The sequence below is a fragment of the Anarhichas minor genome, unplaced genomic scaffold, assembly GCF_050575085.1.
Source record: "Anarhichas minor isolate MPS153535 unplaced genomic scaffold, ASM5057508v1 ptg000001l, whole genome shotgun sequence".
NCBI lineage: Eukaryota > Metazoa > Chordata > Actinopteri > Perciformes > Anarhichadidae > Anarhichas > Anarhichas minor.
In genome coordinates, this window is record NW_027466447.1 from 1,685,001 (window position 1) to 1,702,068 (window position 17,068).

A 17,068-nucleotide genomic window follows, 5' to 3' on the forward strand; every position below is an offset into this window, starting at 1 on the left:
TCCACCTCTTTTAAACGTTTCAGAACTACTTCTTCATTGGCAGAGATGTTGAGCTCCTGTGTTTCCAAGGCCTCGATTTCCTCCTCTATTCTGTAAAAGAGAGATATGAACCATGTTGATGACTGAAACAAGCGGTCATCTGAATTAACAGCAGCAGCTACTATCTGAATGGTTTTTATTAAAGCAAGAATAACACACTTGCTTCAGCACTTTTCGCCACATTAGGCATTCTGGGAAGTATTGCTGTGTTTGCTTGTAAGGTATTTCCAGTTTCCAGTTATCCAATTTAAAACATGGCTTTGTACGTGTACATGAATGTTATTGTTCAGCTGTGAAGTAAAGAGTTTCATATTAATTTAAGTAGTTAAGTTAAGTAATGTTTAGCAATGTAAAAAATATTTGGCCCAAGTAACTAAATCTTTCCATTTTTATATTTGAGTATTTAGTAATTTCTTTACTCTGTCTTAAACCTGTTAAAAAACGAAATGGCTTCCATTGAAAATAATACGTCTTACAAATGTGTAAACTTGAGATCTGCAGTTAATTTTCCTTCAGTCAAAATTGTACTTCAGGGTTTTTCTCAAAGACTGTAAGCGTCTTGTTCACAACCCCCTGCAGCAACTAGTCCCTGCTCAGGGCTAACATGTCCCATACTTACATCTCATGCTCACTTTCCAAACACATTCCCTCAAGTATTTTGATTGTGATGTCTTAACGTTTCTTTCCAGACTTCTGCTGATATGTTAATTAGGGCCCGAGCACTGACGTAGTCGGAGCGGAGGACCTACTGTTCTTCTAATGTTTATTATTAGGGCCCGAGCAACCAACGTCGGGCCAGCGAAGGCCCTATTGAAACTGGTATGTTTATTATTATTCTTCTACCAAATGAATTGTCTTTTTATCATATCCCAAAACTCACGAAATTTGGCATGCATATCAGGATTGGTGAAAAATTTGATGTTTTATGGGTCCCATAATTAAGTATGACAAAATGGCTCTCTAGCGCCCCCTAGAATTTGGACCGGCGACGCCCCTCGGCCAGTATTTCCGATTGACTTGAAATTGGACACGCATGTCCACTCTACAAAAAAGACAATCAGACCCCTAAACTCTGCCTTCCAAAATTTTCCGCCATTTTCAATTTAGTGAAAAACTATTTTTTTACAAACTCCTCCTAATTTGCAGCATATGTGCAGATTGCATCCTGTAACATATCCCAAAATGTTCATTCCAGTCAACCACTAGGGGGCGCTACAGTAAACCCGCCATGTTGTGCTTTTTTGTCACTTTTCGCAGTTTTCAGCCTTTGTACTTTAACAAACTCCTACAGAATTAATGGGATCAACCTCAAATTTGGTCAATATGGTCTCCAGACCTTTGTGATGAAAAGTTATCAAATTCGTGAGTTTTCATGGAAGAACCTTGACGTGTCGTGGTGGCCATTTTGCCTCATTCGGCATGAAAAAGCAAGTTGTTTTCTTATGCATGATGCTACTTCAAGCCTAAGCATATATCATTGCCAACATGTTCAATAACTCATAGCCTCACCTACTGGCAAAAGGAAATGTCACATTTATACTTTCATTTACTCCTCCTAGCCAATTGACCAGATCAAACTCAAATTTGTTAAAGATAGCCTTAAGACATTGAAGATGCATCCTCATCAATATTGTGACTTTTTGTTGAACGCTGTTGCCGTGGCAACACATCATTCGCCATGAAAAAGGAAGCTGATTGTTCAGTGGCTTGGGATGTTCAAACACTCATGGAACTTTGTACATGTGTCCTAGGTGACGCAAACACCTAGGACAAACACCTATTTTATATGGCTTTTTGGCTTGACCATTTTAAATTGTCTCCATAGCACCCCCTACAATATTTAAAAAGAGCAGCCCCAGCGCTACGTTTCAGGTACATGTATGAAACTTGGTAGGCCCATGCATCCCATAAAGACTTTTAAAAAAGTATGTTGGGACCATGCTCTAAACCGTACCGGAAGTCGTAGATTTTCATTTATGTGTGAATTTTCCCTTGATTTTGGACAATTTATAGGCGCTACACTTTAACAAACTCCTCCTAGGGACTTTGTCAGATCCACTTTACATTTTGTCAGTACAATCTCAATACCATTGTGATTAAAAGTTATCAAAAGCTTTACGTTTGATGGATCGTGGTTTTATCCGGACCGTGGACGTGCCTCCTGCCATGGCCCTGCTGACACCGACTGCTATTTTTATTAGGGCCCGAGCACTGATAACGTCGGGCCAGTGAAGACCCTACTGTAGCGTTTCTTCTTTCCAATGAATTGCATTTTTGGTGGCTTTATCATGCTCAAACTCTCACCAAAGTTGGAATGCATATCAGGACTGGTGAAACTTTGGATAGTTTAGGGTTCTTGCGTTTGGGTATGAAAAAATTGCTCTATAGCGCCCCCTAGACTTGATTTTAAGTTTGATATCTCATTGTGTTAAGAAGATATGGACCAATGAACTTCAAAGGGGCGTGGCTTTGTTCATCAATACACATAACTTCAAAACCATTTTGACCGTCATCACAGAATTTGCAGCATATGACCACAGCATACCCATAACATACCCATTTTCATTCCATTCAACCACTAGGGGGCGCTACAGTAATTCTACCATTTTCTGCACTTTTAGTAAATTTTCCTCATTTTCAGGCATTTAAAGTAAGTTTAACGAACTACTCCTACAGATTTCATCTTTAAATGTCGTCAGGATGATCTTAACACCTTAAGGATGAAAAGTTATCAAAATGGTCATGCAAGGACCTTGACGTGGCATGCCATTTGCCACAGAACAGGAAGTTGTTGTAACTCCAAGCTGTCCAATATGCCCAAAATTTCTCATGCATGATGCTGGTTCAGGCCTGCGCACATTTCCAAGTCATAGCACCACCTACTAGCAAAAGGAAATGCTACATTTTATCCTAAACATATTGATAATCGTTCATCCTGAATATTGTTAGTTTTAATTTAACGCGGTTTCTCAAAAACTCATGGAACTTTGCACATATCATAGGCGATGAATATAAATATTGCTGCTTTTTAAAAAAAATTGTAGGGCTCTATCGAGGCAATTTATGACATCAAAGGCCGAATCCCATGTCAAATATTCTACAGAGGGCTCCAAAATAAATAGAATTGAAATAAAGCCCTGTCTGTAATATAAGCCTGCTTTAAACAAAGGCCTGGTACATTGACACAATGTCTACTGCTGAGTTTACAGGCAATTTGGAGTGAGGTCCATTATCCCGCACACAGACAGACATTCCACCATTGACACAGGGATCAATTTGCGTGCACTGATCCATAATAACACAGTAATGTCGGCCAAAACGTGGAGTAGAGTGGAATAGGCTGCACATATTCGAAAAGGCCGAGCTGACGATGAGGTCAGCGAACGCATCATCACCCGTTTACCAGCAAACATGTTATTCAAAGCCGCAATATTGGGTGAGGTGTGCTCACTGATATCTTCGACCAACAGTGTAACTTCACTCACTCAACCAATAATGTAACTTCATCACTCACTCAACCTGTCACGTCTGAGGGGCAGATCTGAGACTCAAGCGCAGACACAGACACTGGAGACGAGGTGAAGTTGAAAAATAAGGTCTTCACTTAAAAAGTCATGAACACAAACTGAAAGCGACCGCAACGGAGCGGGCAAAAATATCCAAAATCACAAAACAAAGGCAAAGGAACAAATGCTGGAGCACTGAGCAAACACGAGGGAGACACAATGCAGGGACAGGCAGGGGAACGAACAAGGACAATCTGACAACCAGAACAGGGAAAGCAGTGGAGTATATATGTGTGGGGTGATGAGAAGATTGAAGGCAGCTGGGTGGACTGGGCAGGTGAGTAGGATGAGTGCAATCAAGGGAAACACACACACACACACACAGACAGACACAGAGACACAGGAACACAGGGGGCAAAGCCTAAACCATGACACAACCAATAATGTAACTTCATGACTCACTCAACCAATAATGTAACTTCATCACTCACTCAACCAATAATGTAACTTCATCACTCACTCATAATTATGTAACTTCATCACTCACTCAACCAATGATGTAACTTCATCACTTACTCAACCAATGATGTAACTTCATCACTCACTAAACCAATGATGTAACTTCATCACTCACTCTAATAATGATGTAACTTCATCACTCACTCTAATAATGATGGGGTTGTTGATCTCTGATGTTGATCTCTTGTTGATGGGTTAACCTGAGTTATTTTGTGACAGGACATTAGCCAGCCAGGAGTAGACTGGGTGGTGTAATAGCAGAGTTAGCTTAGCTTCCATCTTGGTCTGGGTGGGTGGTCGACCGTGGGTGGTGATCGTCTCATGGTCTGCTCCCCATCAATTCTTCCAATCCCCACATGATGGGGATGAGCATATTCTGTCATATGCCATAAGTGCTCCAGTAATACCCATAACAATAACACATTTGCTTGTAATTCGTCTTTTGCCAAATTGATGTAAGTGTGGCATTCTTTTTTTTTTTTACTTTATCGTGTCCCATTTACTTCTAAAACCAAACCTACACCCTTGTTATCGAGAATAACATATAGCTTGTATGAAGCATACTATTTTTTATGAGGCAAATATATTTCAAACTATGCATTCATTTGAACTTTTTTCCATTTCTATGGATAGAAACTATTTGCTTATGCAGCAACTGATTCTCTCTACTGAGATCATGAAGTTTCACTAAGTCTTCACAAGCATCAGTGCACCTGAAGCCAATACGAATGCCTTCACTCACATGGTATGTTAGTTCTGCAGCTCTCTGCCTGCTGTGTGGGAGGTACCTGAGGATGTTGATTTGCAGCTGATCACTCTGCTGCTGTTCATCCTGAGCCTGAAGCCTCGTGGCCTCCTGTTCCTCTTCCGACTGCTGACTCAGACCATCCATCAGCCACTGCTCCCTCAGGGCTTTCTTCTGTCAATCAAACACACCAAGTGTTACTGCCCACATGATTTAGAGTTCTATTCACAATTCATCTTGCCACCTTGTGATCCCCCCCCCTTCTCCACTAGATGCCCTCAGAGTTTCCATCCCTCAGTAAGTACAGAGTTCGGTAAACAGTAAGTGCAGAGTTATACAGCTAGGATCATTTTATTCATTGCTAATCATATCTTCTTTAACCATGTATCACCAATTAAAAGGTGGCACATCTTCCTAAGTTAATGTGGGACTCCAGACATAATCAGTGTATTAACAAATGCACCACATCTTCAGTATCTTTAAAGAGGACATGAGATCAGTTTGTCAGTAAGACGTGAACAAAATCACAGATGTCACAGAACACTGATTCTTAACTGCACTTCTCATGAAATCTAATATTAGATAGGTTAGCAACAATGAGAAACGTTGTAAGGAGACAAAGTTCTAATTGTAGAGAAGAAATATTTAAAGATAGCATTTGCATTTTTGTCACACTGTTGAGACAATCCAAAGATACACTGTACATTGTGTCAGTATTTATAAGCGTGACTTGATGTTTGTCCCCCCTCATTTAACAGTATCAGTGTCTCATAAACAGTGTGTAATTCAGTGTGGCTTTGTGGCACAAAGGCAGTAAAACTCCCTGTGCCAAAGCACACTGACTGTAATCCTGCGGGCTTAATTGTTGGAATGCTGTTAAGCATTCCAACTATTGTTCTTCAAATCTTTATACTTCTTATTATATTTCTTCCGTACGCTTTTTGAAACTCTTCTGCTCCTTCATATTTTAAGCTACAGAAACCGTTCAACTATCAAAATGTTCAGCTCTTTCAGCAGAGGGGTGCTATGACTTTTCATATTTCTAACCTTTAAACTTTATGAATTATTAAGCTTTTTGCAATTTTTTTTAAATTGGATATCTATTTTCAGCAATGTTTTTGAGATTCATTTCAGCTTTCAGCATTCCAACGCATTTTCAGCAGGAAATGCATTTTCTAGTTGTTGGAATGCTGTTAAGCATTCCAACTATTGTTATCCTGTTTCTTTATTGTTGGAATGCTGTTAAGCATTCCAACTATTGTTATCCTGTTTCTTTATTGTTGGAATGCTGTTAAGCATTCCAACTATTGTTATCCTGTTTCTTTATTCTTCTTTATTTTATATTTCTTCCGTACGCTTTTTGAAACTCTTCTGCTCCTTCATATTTTAAGCTACAGAAACCGTTCAACTATCAAAATGTTCAGCTCTTTCAGCAGAGGGGTGCTATGACTTTACATATTTCTAACCTTTAAACTTTATGAATTATTAAGCTTTTTGCAATTTTTTTTTTGAATGGGTTTCTATGGAGAAAATGTTCAAATCCTCTTCAACTTTCAAATCCTTCTACTTCCTCATACTTTCAGCTACAGACACCATTTAAACTTTAAAATGTTGAGAAAACCCTGATCTATTGCCGCATTATTCAGCTTTTTGATATCTTTTATACTTTTTGAACTGTAGCAGTTTAACTTTTATGATTTTTTCAGCCCTTTTCTGCTTTTATAATGGGTGTGTATTGCGCAGCTTAGAGTGCGTGATGTCACCGCTAGAGTGAAGAGCAGCTTGAGATTCTTGTGAAAAAAACATTTGTCTTTTGCCACTGTGTCCACAATCTTCACTCTTCATGCATAATTTCTGGATGTAGAAGTAGCTAATCTTGTCCTTGTCGTAGACAAATGACTGTGGAATCCCACAGATTTACACATTTGACACAGAAGCCTGTAATTGAGAGGAAAACCAACTTTCTGCTCCATAGAGACCAATGTTAAATTTTGCTTCAAAAACATCTTCCACAGAACACGGTACCCCATTTCTAAATCGCCAGTTCAGCCACATTTGTTACACTACAGACACAATTTTTACAGGATCTGTTCTTCAACTCATCCTTCCTCTCATTTATTAATATCGGAGCAATAGGAGCTACGGTTATGGGAGTTTTGAGGATTTGTTTGAGAGGTGTTTCCCTGTTTAATCTCCATGAAAAGGCTGCAAGGACACAGGTGTTTCTGATTAAGCTCATTAGTGATGTTGATAAACACACAGACTCACAGACACACATGCGCTCCTCTCTCTCTCTCTCTCTCTCTCTCTCTGTATGTCTCTCTCTCTCTGTGTATCTCTCATACAGTCATTCAGGTCTTACAGCTTTTTACAGGACTCCCCTCCCCCCACTCCATTTTAAAATAAAAGCCCCACAGAATGAATTCTAACTGAAATGCTTATGATGAAGCCTGACATTTAATAACCTTCTTGTGTTTATCTAACATTATAAGTCCACCCCCCCCCCCCCCCCCCCCACACCCCATTTCAAAATAAAAGCCCCACAGAGTGAATTCTAACTGGAATGCTTGTGATGAAGCCTGTCATTTAATAACCTCTGTATGTGTGTTTCATACTTTCTGATTCTGTCTCCTCCTCTCTCCCCCACCCAGCCCCACCCTTTCAAAATAAAAGCCCTTTGGATTAACTGTATTTAAACGTTACGCTCAAAATTAGGCTTTTTTGTTGAAATAATGAATGCTCTTACTAATACTGCGACAATTACTACTACTGCTGCTACTAGTACTTATTCTAATGCCAGTAATACTTCTACTACTAATAATACTTCTGCTACAACTACAACGTCTAGTTCTACTACAAATATCACTACTGTTGACATTTTTTAAGCCACAGAAACCGTTCGAATATCAAAATATTCAGCTCTTTCAGGAGAGGGGTGATATGAATTTTCATATTTGTAATCATTAAATTCTTTGAAATATTAAGCTATTTGCAATTTTCTTTTGAATGGGATCTCTATGGAGAAAATCTTCAAATCCTGTTAAACTTCTTCAACTTTCAAAGCCTTCTCATACTTTCAGCTACATATGACTTCATATTTGTAATCTTTCAACTTTTTGAATTATTAAGCTTTTTGCAATTTTTTTAAAATTGGATAGCTATTTTCAGCAATGTTTTTGAGATTCATTTCAGCTTTCAGCATTCCAACGCATTTTCAGCAGGAAATGCATTTTCTAGTTCTTCTTTATTGTTGGAATGCTGTTAAGCATTCCAACTATTGTTATCCTGTTTCTTTATTCTTCCTTATTTTATTTTTTTTATAATTATATTTCTTCCGTACGCTTTTTGAAACTCTTCTGCTCCTTCATATTTTAAGCTACAGAAACCGTTCAACTATCAAAATGTTCAGCTCTTTCAGCAGAGGGGTGCTATGACTTTTCATATTTCTAACCTTTAAACTTTATGAATTATTAAGCTTTTTGCAATTTTTTTTTTGAATGGGTTTCAATGGAGAAAATGTTCAAATCCTCTTCAACTTTCAAATCCTTCTACTTCCTCATACTTTCAGCTACAGACACCATTTCAACTTTAAAATGTTGAGAAAACCCTGATCTATTGCTGCATTATTCAGCTTTTTGATATCTTTTATACTTTTTGAACTGCAGCAGTTTAACTTTTATGATTTTTTCAGCCCTTTTCTGCTTTTATAATGGGTGTGTATTGCGCAGCTTAGAGTGCGTGATGTCACCGCTAGAGTGAAGAGCAGCTTGAGATTCTTGTGAAAAAAACATTTGTCTTTTGCCACTGTGTCCACAATCTTCACTCTTCATGCATAATTTCTGGATGTAGAAGTAGCTAATCTTGTCCTTGTCGTAGACAAATGACTGTGGAATCCCACAGATTTACACATTTGACACAGAAGCCTGTAATTGAGAGGAAAACCAACTTTCTGCTCCATAGAGACCAATGTTAAATTTTGCTTCAAAAACATCTTCCACAGAACACGGTACCCCATTTCTAAATCGCCAGTTCAGCCACATTTGTTACACTACAGACACAATTTTTACAGGATCTGTTCTTCAACTCATCCTTCCTCTCATTTATTAATATCGGAGCAATAGGAGCTACGGTTATGGGAGTTTTGAGGATTTGTTTGAGAGGTGTTTCCCTGTTTAATCTCCATGAAAAGGCTGCAAGGACACAGGTGTTTCTGATTAAGCTCATTAGTGATGTTGATAAACACACAGACTCACAGACACACATGCGCTCCTCTCTCTCTCTCTCTCTCTCTCTCTCTGTATGTCTCTCTCTCTCTGTGTATCTCTCATACAGTCATTCAGGTCTTACAGCTTTTTACAGGACTCCCCTCCCCCCACTCCATTTTAAAATAAAAGCCCCACAGAATGAATTCTAACTGAAATGCTTATGATGAAGCCTGACATTTAATAACCTTCTTGTGTTTATCTAACATTATAAGTCCACCCCCCCCCCCCCCCCCCCCCCCACACCCCATTTCAAAATAAAAGCCCCACAGAGTGAATTCTAACTGGAATGCTTGTGATGAAGCCTGTCATTTAATAACCTCTGTATGTGTGTTTCATACTTTCTGATTCTGTCTCCTCCTCTCTCCCCCACCCAGCCCCACCCTTTCAAAATAAAAGCCCTTTGGATTAACTGTATTTAAACGTTACGCTCAAAATTAGGCTTTTTTGTTGAAATAATGAATGCTCTTACTAATACTGCGACAATTACTACTACTGCTGCTACTAGTACTTATTCTAATGCCAGTAATACTTCTACTACTAATAATACTTCTGCTACAACTACAACGTCTAGTTCTACTACAAATATCACTACTGTTGACATTTTTTAAGCCACAGAAACCGTTCGAATATCAAAATATTCAGCTCTTTCAGGAGAGGGGTGATATGAATTTTCATATTTGTAATCATTAAATTCTTTGAAATATTAAGCTATTTGCAATTTTCTTTTGAATGGGATCTCTATGGAGAAAATCTTCAAATCCTGTTAAACTTCTTCAACTTTCAAAGCCTTCTCATACTTTCAGCTACATATGACTTCATATTTGTAATCTTTCAACTTTTTGAATTATTAAGCTTTTTGCAATTTTTTAAAAATTGGATAGCTATTTTCAGCAATGTTTTTGAGATTCATTTCAGCTTTCAGCATTCCAACGCATTTTCAGCAGGAAATGCATTTTCTAGTTCTTCTTTATTGTTGGAATGCTGTTAAGCATTCCAACTATTGTTATCCTGTTTCTTTATTCTTCCTTATTTTATTTTTTTTATAATTATATTTCTTCCGTACGCTTTTTGAAACTCTTCTGCTCCTTCATATTTTAAGCTACAGAAACCGTTCAACTATCAAAATGTTCAGCTCTTTCAGCAGAGGGGTGCTATGACTTTTCATATTTCTAACCTTTAAACTTTATGAATTATTAAGCTTTTTGCAATTTTTTTTTTGAATGGGTTTCAATGGAGAAAATGTTCAAATCCTCTTCAACTTTCAAATCCTTCTACTTCCTCATACTTTCAGCTACAGACACCATTTCAACTTTAAAATGTTGAGAAAACCCTGATCTATTGCTGCATTATTCAGCTTTTTGATATCTTTTATACTTTTTGAACTGCAGCAGTTTAACTTTTATGATTTTTTCAGCCCTTTTCTGCTTTTATAATGGGTGTGTATTGCGCAGCTTAGAGTGCGTGATGTCACCGCTAGAGTGAAGAGCAGCTTGAGATTCTTGTGAAAAAAACATTTGTCTTTTGCCACTGTGTCCACAATCTTCACTCTTCATGCATAATTTCTGGATGTAGAAGTAGCTAATCTTGTCCTTGTCGTAGACAAATGACTGTGGAATCCCACAGATTTACACATTTGACACAGAAGCCTGTAATTGAGAGGAAAACCAACTTTCTGCTCCATAGAGACCAATGTTAAATTTTGCTTCAAAAACATCTTCCACAGAACACGGTACCCCCATTTCTAAATCGCCAGTTCAGCCACATTTGTTACACTACAGACACAATTTTTACAGGATCTGTTCTTCAACTCATCCTTCCTCTCATTTATTAATATCGGAGCAATAGGAGCTACGGTTATGGGAGTTTTGAGGATTTGTTTGAGAGGTGTTTCCCTGTTTAATCTCCATGAAAAGGCTGCAAGGACACAGGTGTTTCTGATTAAGCTCATTAGTGATGTTGATAAACACACAGACTCACAGACACACATGCGCTCCTCTCTCTCTCTCTCTCTCTCTCTCTCTGTATGTCTCTCTCTCTCTGTGTATCTCTCATACAGTCATTCAGGTCTTACAGCTTTTTACAGGACTCCCCTCCCCCCACTCCATTTTAAAATAAAAGCCCCACAGAATGAATTCTAACTGAAATGCTTATGATGAAGCCTGACATTTAATAACCTGCTTGTGTTTATCTAACATTATAAGTCCATCCCCCCCCCCCCACACCCCATTTCAAAATAAAAGCCCCACAGAGTGAATTCTAACTGGAATGCTTGTGATGAAGCCTGTCATTTAATAACCTCTGTATGTGTGTTTCATACTTTCTGATTCTGTCTCCTCCCCCTCTCCCCCACCCAGTCCCACCCTTTCAAAATAAAAGCCTCATGGATTAACTGTATTTAAACGTTAACTAGTACTTATTCTAATGCCAGTAATACTTCTACTACTAATAATACTTCTACTACAACTACAACTTCTAGTACTACTACAAATATCACTACTGTTGACATTTTTTAAGCCACAGAAACCGTTCAAAAATCAAAATATTCAGCTCTTTCGGGAGAGGGGTGATATGAATTTTCATATTTGTAATCTTTAAATTCTTTGAAATATTAAGCTATTTGCAATTTTCTTTTGAATGGGATCTCTATGGAGAAAATCTTCAAATCCTGTTAAACTTCTTCAACTTTCAAAGCCTTCTTCTCATACTTTCAGCTACATATGACTTCATATTTGTAATCTTTCAACTTTTTGAATTATTAAGCTTTTTGCAATTTTTTTTAAATTGGATAGCTATTTTCAGCAATGTTTTTGAGATTCATTTCAGCTTTCAGCATTCCAACGCATTTTCAGCAGGAAATGCATTTTCTAGTTAATAATAATCAGGTTTATCCAGAAATGTTTGGCACGCTTCTCCTCACACAGCGTTGCCAACACCTGTGCAAAAAATACATCAAAACGTGCGGCCTGATCGGGAATCATGTGCAATGACTTTTATAAGAGATTCGCCCAGCGGTTTTCCCGAAAATCCCGAAAAACGGAGCAAAGTTTCTCCATTCACTTGAATGGGGTTTCGTCGTGAAGAGAGCTAAGAAAACACTTAACTTTGGGCCCATATTGACTAGCCATACATTAACGTAGAAAAATGATTCTAAGTTTAAAACGTAGACAAAACGCTGGACGTTATTGAGCCAAAGGGACATTTTGATAGCTAGCACAGTTTTCATGAAGTCACAGATTAAGTTTCAGGAAAATTTAGAATAAAGAGGATATTACATAAAGCTGATGCAGAGGGACTCCTTTTAATACTTGTGAAGTTAAGGTCTGGCCTTGCTTCAGATTGTGTCTGAGTTTGTACACAAATGAAACAGGGATTGCTGCAGTGTTATCAGTCACAAATCACAAGAACTTTATCCCAGAATTCCTCCTGGTAGTCTTGTGCAGTGTCTGTTCAGTGTCTGCTGGAGACCCATTTCTACAATAACATTACATTACAGTCATTTAGCAGACGCTTTTATCCAAAGCGACTTACAATTCAGAGTCTATCACATTTCTACACCGTAGGCACAGCTACGGGAGCAATTTTTGGGGTTACGTGTCTTGTTCAAGGACACATCGACATGCGACTAGCAGAGCCGGAGCTGGGGTTCAAACCGCCGACCCTCTGATTGAAAGACGGCCCTGCTATCCACTTAGCCACAATCACCCCAAGCCACAAGATGTTAGAACGGTGCACACCATTCTCTCCTGGATGGTAGTTTGCTTCTTTTACAGTAAAAAGTACCTTTATGTACTGGAGGTTTAATTTCTCCTCTTCAATCTGTCTCCTTTTCTTGGCAATGTTCTCCTGGAGTCTTCTTTTGTCCTTTGGGGACAAATTAAACACACGTTAGCATCATGTGTACATTATACAACATGGAAACAATTCCACCTGTTGTGCTGTCTTGCTGACACTTCAACCTTCAGCTGACAGCAGGACAGCCATAAATAACTAAACAGCAACACAACCTTCATGACCTGACCCTACCTGTGTGTGTGTGTGTGTGTGTGTGTGTGTGTGTGTCCACCTGTTCACTACAACTACTAGAATATTCTTTCCTGCAGACAGACAATTCATCTGATATAGGTTTTAATTGTCAGCTGGACATTTAGAGTCATTTAATAATTGAGAGATATGTGTCCTGACTGGATGATCCCAGACAAACACACTGCTTAATGGCTTTAACCTAGCATCAAAAAGCCTTGTGTTCCTGGATGTCACAGTGAGTGGGATCACTGCGGGCTAATATTAGCTTGTGGATCTTGGATCACTAAGCCCCAGTGAAAGGGGATCTCCCTGATGATGTCTGCTGATATGTATAGCTTTGTCTCTGTCTGTGTCTGACTGTCGAGCACAGAGACTCTGGTACCATGATCATATGGGTGGGATTTCCCACGATAACCCACGTATGTCTGGGAAGCTGACTGGAGTTTAAATAATGGCTGAGTTAGAGTATCTAGGCAGCACAGATTCAGATCCCAAGATGAACTGAACACCATCACACTTTGAGAACAACTCCGCGGCTGAGGAGGTACAAAAGGCCCAGGACTCCGGCCCACTAATAATATCCAGGAACGATGTGTGCACATCCTTTAAAAGGAGGAACCCACACAAATTACCTGGACCTGGTCATCTGACCACATCGAATGGCTTATGTCAGACCAATCAGACCAGTTTGAACAAATCTGCTCTGATTCTACCTTTAGCGTAACCACCATGGATTCTGTGGACATTCAGGCCCAATAGAAAGGCCAAGTCCCGCCCTTTCCCATTAATCACCATGGGAGCTCATTTCAGAAAAACATGTACGGTAGTCAGTGGCAAGGGACAAATCATTTTTTTATCCTGTTTGAATTGTGCCACAAATTACACATGTGATGATTGCCAATTTGAAAGAAAATTTTGCACATCAACAAATTATAAGACTGTGAAAATACGTAATTAGAAAGACAACACACCCAAAAGTCCCGTAAGTGACGTCTCTCACTGCGTTACGATACGTGTGTGCCTCGTACTGGGATGTACTCACACCAACAAATGGTCTCGCTCAGGTGAGATAACTTTACATTTGTGCATGGATATTGCTAAGTTTCCTAACTAGCTAGAAGGCCCAGCTATCGGTCATGTTGGTGTTGGTGACGTTGTGCATTGTATGAGACAAGAGATGTAGTTCACTGATCGGTTTCACGCAAAACTTAATGATACTGCACTTTCTTGACTTCCAAAATGATCTTGTAAAATTGACTTACATCATATGTGTAATTCAATCAGAGTTCACTCCGTCACGAAGTGGGAGGGTGGAGGCGGCAAATTTGCATTGGGCCTCAAAGTTGATTGTTATGTGTTAAGTGTTCCCCACCTAATAAGAAAGAAAATCCCAAAAACATGTCGACACTACTACGTTTCCATTTGAAAACGGATATCTTTTGCTACGTTTACACTGAACGTCCACACTACGCCGGAGTTTTCGAGCACCGAAAACGGATAAGTTTGGAAACGCTCCCGACGACGGATAAGTTTGAAAACTCCGGGGTTACCTCTTCGTGTCGTAAACGCATAAGTTTGGAAACGATGACGCCCACACCCGCATTTGCTACTTGATTGGTTCTTAGCAGTCACGACGTGTCCTTCCATGATTCGTCACGCCCCTATCACATGACCCTTTCCTCGAAAATTACAAACAGCCTTGATTAACGATCGACTATCAAGTTAATTTAACATGGACAACTGATTACAGGTGTTGCTGACCTTGTTGTCTTTACTAGCAGCTGTTGTCCAGTTAGCTGTTGTCCAGGAGGAGCGATTAGTGAGCGGCGTTATCAGCCCTACGGAGCGGACATCTGAAGTCACGGTTTGCAGCGGGTCATGGACACAAAACGGAGGACTTTCCTTTTCTTATTAATGCTTATTTTGTGAAGTCCACACATATAAACTATAAAGGAACAAAACATGAATTGCTCTCCAGTAGGAGAGAGACTTCAGCCACCAGCAGAGCTATGAGTGAGAACAGACAACAACGAAACTGAGGAAACAAGTGAGAGACTAATCTAGTAAACCAGTATGTGTATGTGTTCATTTTAAAGTAAATTTGATGTGTGAGAGAGATAGAGCAAGACAACAGCATTGTAACTAAGGCTGAAAAATAAAACTTTTAAAACTTGAGTTTACAGAGGAAGATCTTAAGTATCAAACATAACCTTTCATTATTAAAGACTACTTTATTACTCTGTCGTATTTTTTTAAACTAAGCTACCAATCTACTTCCTGTTTACACCGCCACCCACCCGCATGCCCAGTGTACGTGAATAGTCACGTGCTATTCGTTTTCAGGCGTATTAGTATGGATGGAGATCATTTCGAAAACGATGCTGAAACGCCGTGTGGACGGAGATATTAGTGTGGATGTAAGTCAGCAAAGCAGCTCTCAACATGTGACACAGAGACTACATCCTAGCTTTCCCTTATTACTACCAGGAGCACAGGACGGATACTTACCGTGATGGCCTGGAGCCTCTCCCTCAGCAGGTTAGCCTCCTCCATGATGGCCTATGAGACAGACAGATTACATAACAGTGAATGAACTGGGAGGAGGAGGAAGTGAGAGGCCAATACAAATCAAAATATTATTTCAAATAGATTCAAGGCTCCAACCTTAGTAGTGACAATCTAGACATTTCAAGACCTTTCATTCATAGACAAGTAATGGAGCTTAATAAGAGGTTGAGCCTAAAGGGGGGTTTCAAATTACACCCATTCTTGTCACTACAAAACTCAATACAAAAATGATTGCTTAAAGCTAGTGCTAGGCAACGATTCAAATTTTTAATCACGATTAATCGCATGATTTTCTGCGATTAATCGCATTGTTATGCGCAAAATTCAATAATGAATTCAAAAGTAGTGTATTGCGCACTTTTATTTTAAAAGTACTGATATATGAACAAAAGTGCAATAACATTTGGTTTGCAAACACTTTAAACAAATATGGTGATTTTTAACAGCAGTATTCCCTTTACACAGTAGCAGTTAAAATACAGTTCTAATGATTCTAATAGATATTCAGCCGGTGTTTATAGATGCAATTTGAAATATACACCTTGAAAACTGCAAACCTATCTACGTCATGTTTTTTTAAAGTTTGTTAAATTCTCAGTAGCGATAACTAAATGATATGCTTATTATACATATTCCAAAAAAAAAAACTTTAAAAACTCTAAAAGGCAGCAAGCAGGAAGAGAAGGAAGAGACGCCACACAAACACAGCTGTTCACCGCTCGCTGCCCGGTTCTTGTGTTAAAAATGTTTAAAAAACTGCGTTAATGCACGATAAAATAATTGTTGGCGTTAATTAATGAATGTGTTAATTTGCCCAGCCCTACTTAAAACATATGGAGTTTGACCGTTAAACAGTCTGGAATCATGGCTCGATGACGCAGTGGAGCATAAACCCACCCCTAACACTATACAATAACTAGAGCACTGCTCAGTTACAACACTACCTTCTAGAGTTAGCTATCTAGCTATGTCTTCCTCGATTTCCCGCAAATGCATATTCCCTGGATGCCAGGATTTTCAAAAAAAGCTTGGTCACCTTATTTAAATTACAAAAAAATAAGGACATGGAGAACAGGTGGATTAATTATGTGAAGAGCCACATTGATGGAGAGCTGAGCACCCTCCTCTGCAGTGAACATTTTACACAACAACTTTATTCAAAGAAAACTGAGATTAAGGGATAATCCCAGATAAAATAATCCCAAATTTACTGCCTCCCTCCCCAATCTTCATCCTCCTGATCTGCTGACTTCTGGTGCCATCATCAGCAGTGTGTTTGTTTTATAATTATAGTAAGTTGTCCATAGTAACTACTGTGTAGGAAGTGCAACCCCCTAATGGGATTTTACTGAATGTTTCAACAATTTGCTGAAACATTAACTTGTGAGAGCAGATGTTGCGAT

At 39.0% G+C, this 17,068-nt stretch overlaps 1 protein-coding gene across 1 annotated transcript in view; it reads right to left on the minus strand.

Annotated features, from left to right (window-relative positions):
• Positions 1-15,650, minus strand: part of palmdb (palmdelphin b) — a 29,717-nt gene extending 14,067 nt beyond the window's left edge. The window contains exons 1-4 of the mRNA XM_076094229.1: positions 15,606-15,650; positions 12,855-12,935; positions 4,853-4,983; positions 1-90 (exon numbers count right to left, since the gene is read on the minus strand). The exon at positions 1-90 is cut by the window's left edge and continues 25 nt beyond it. Coding sequence (XP_075950344.1) covers positions 1-90; positions 4,853-4,983; positions 12,855-12,935; positions 15,606-15,650 — 347 coding nt within the window. The remainder of the gene's footprint in view (positions 91-4,852; positions 4,984-12,854; positions 12,936-15,605) is intronic.
• Positions 15,651-17,068: the final 1,418 nt, after the last annotated feature.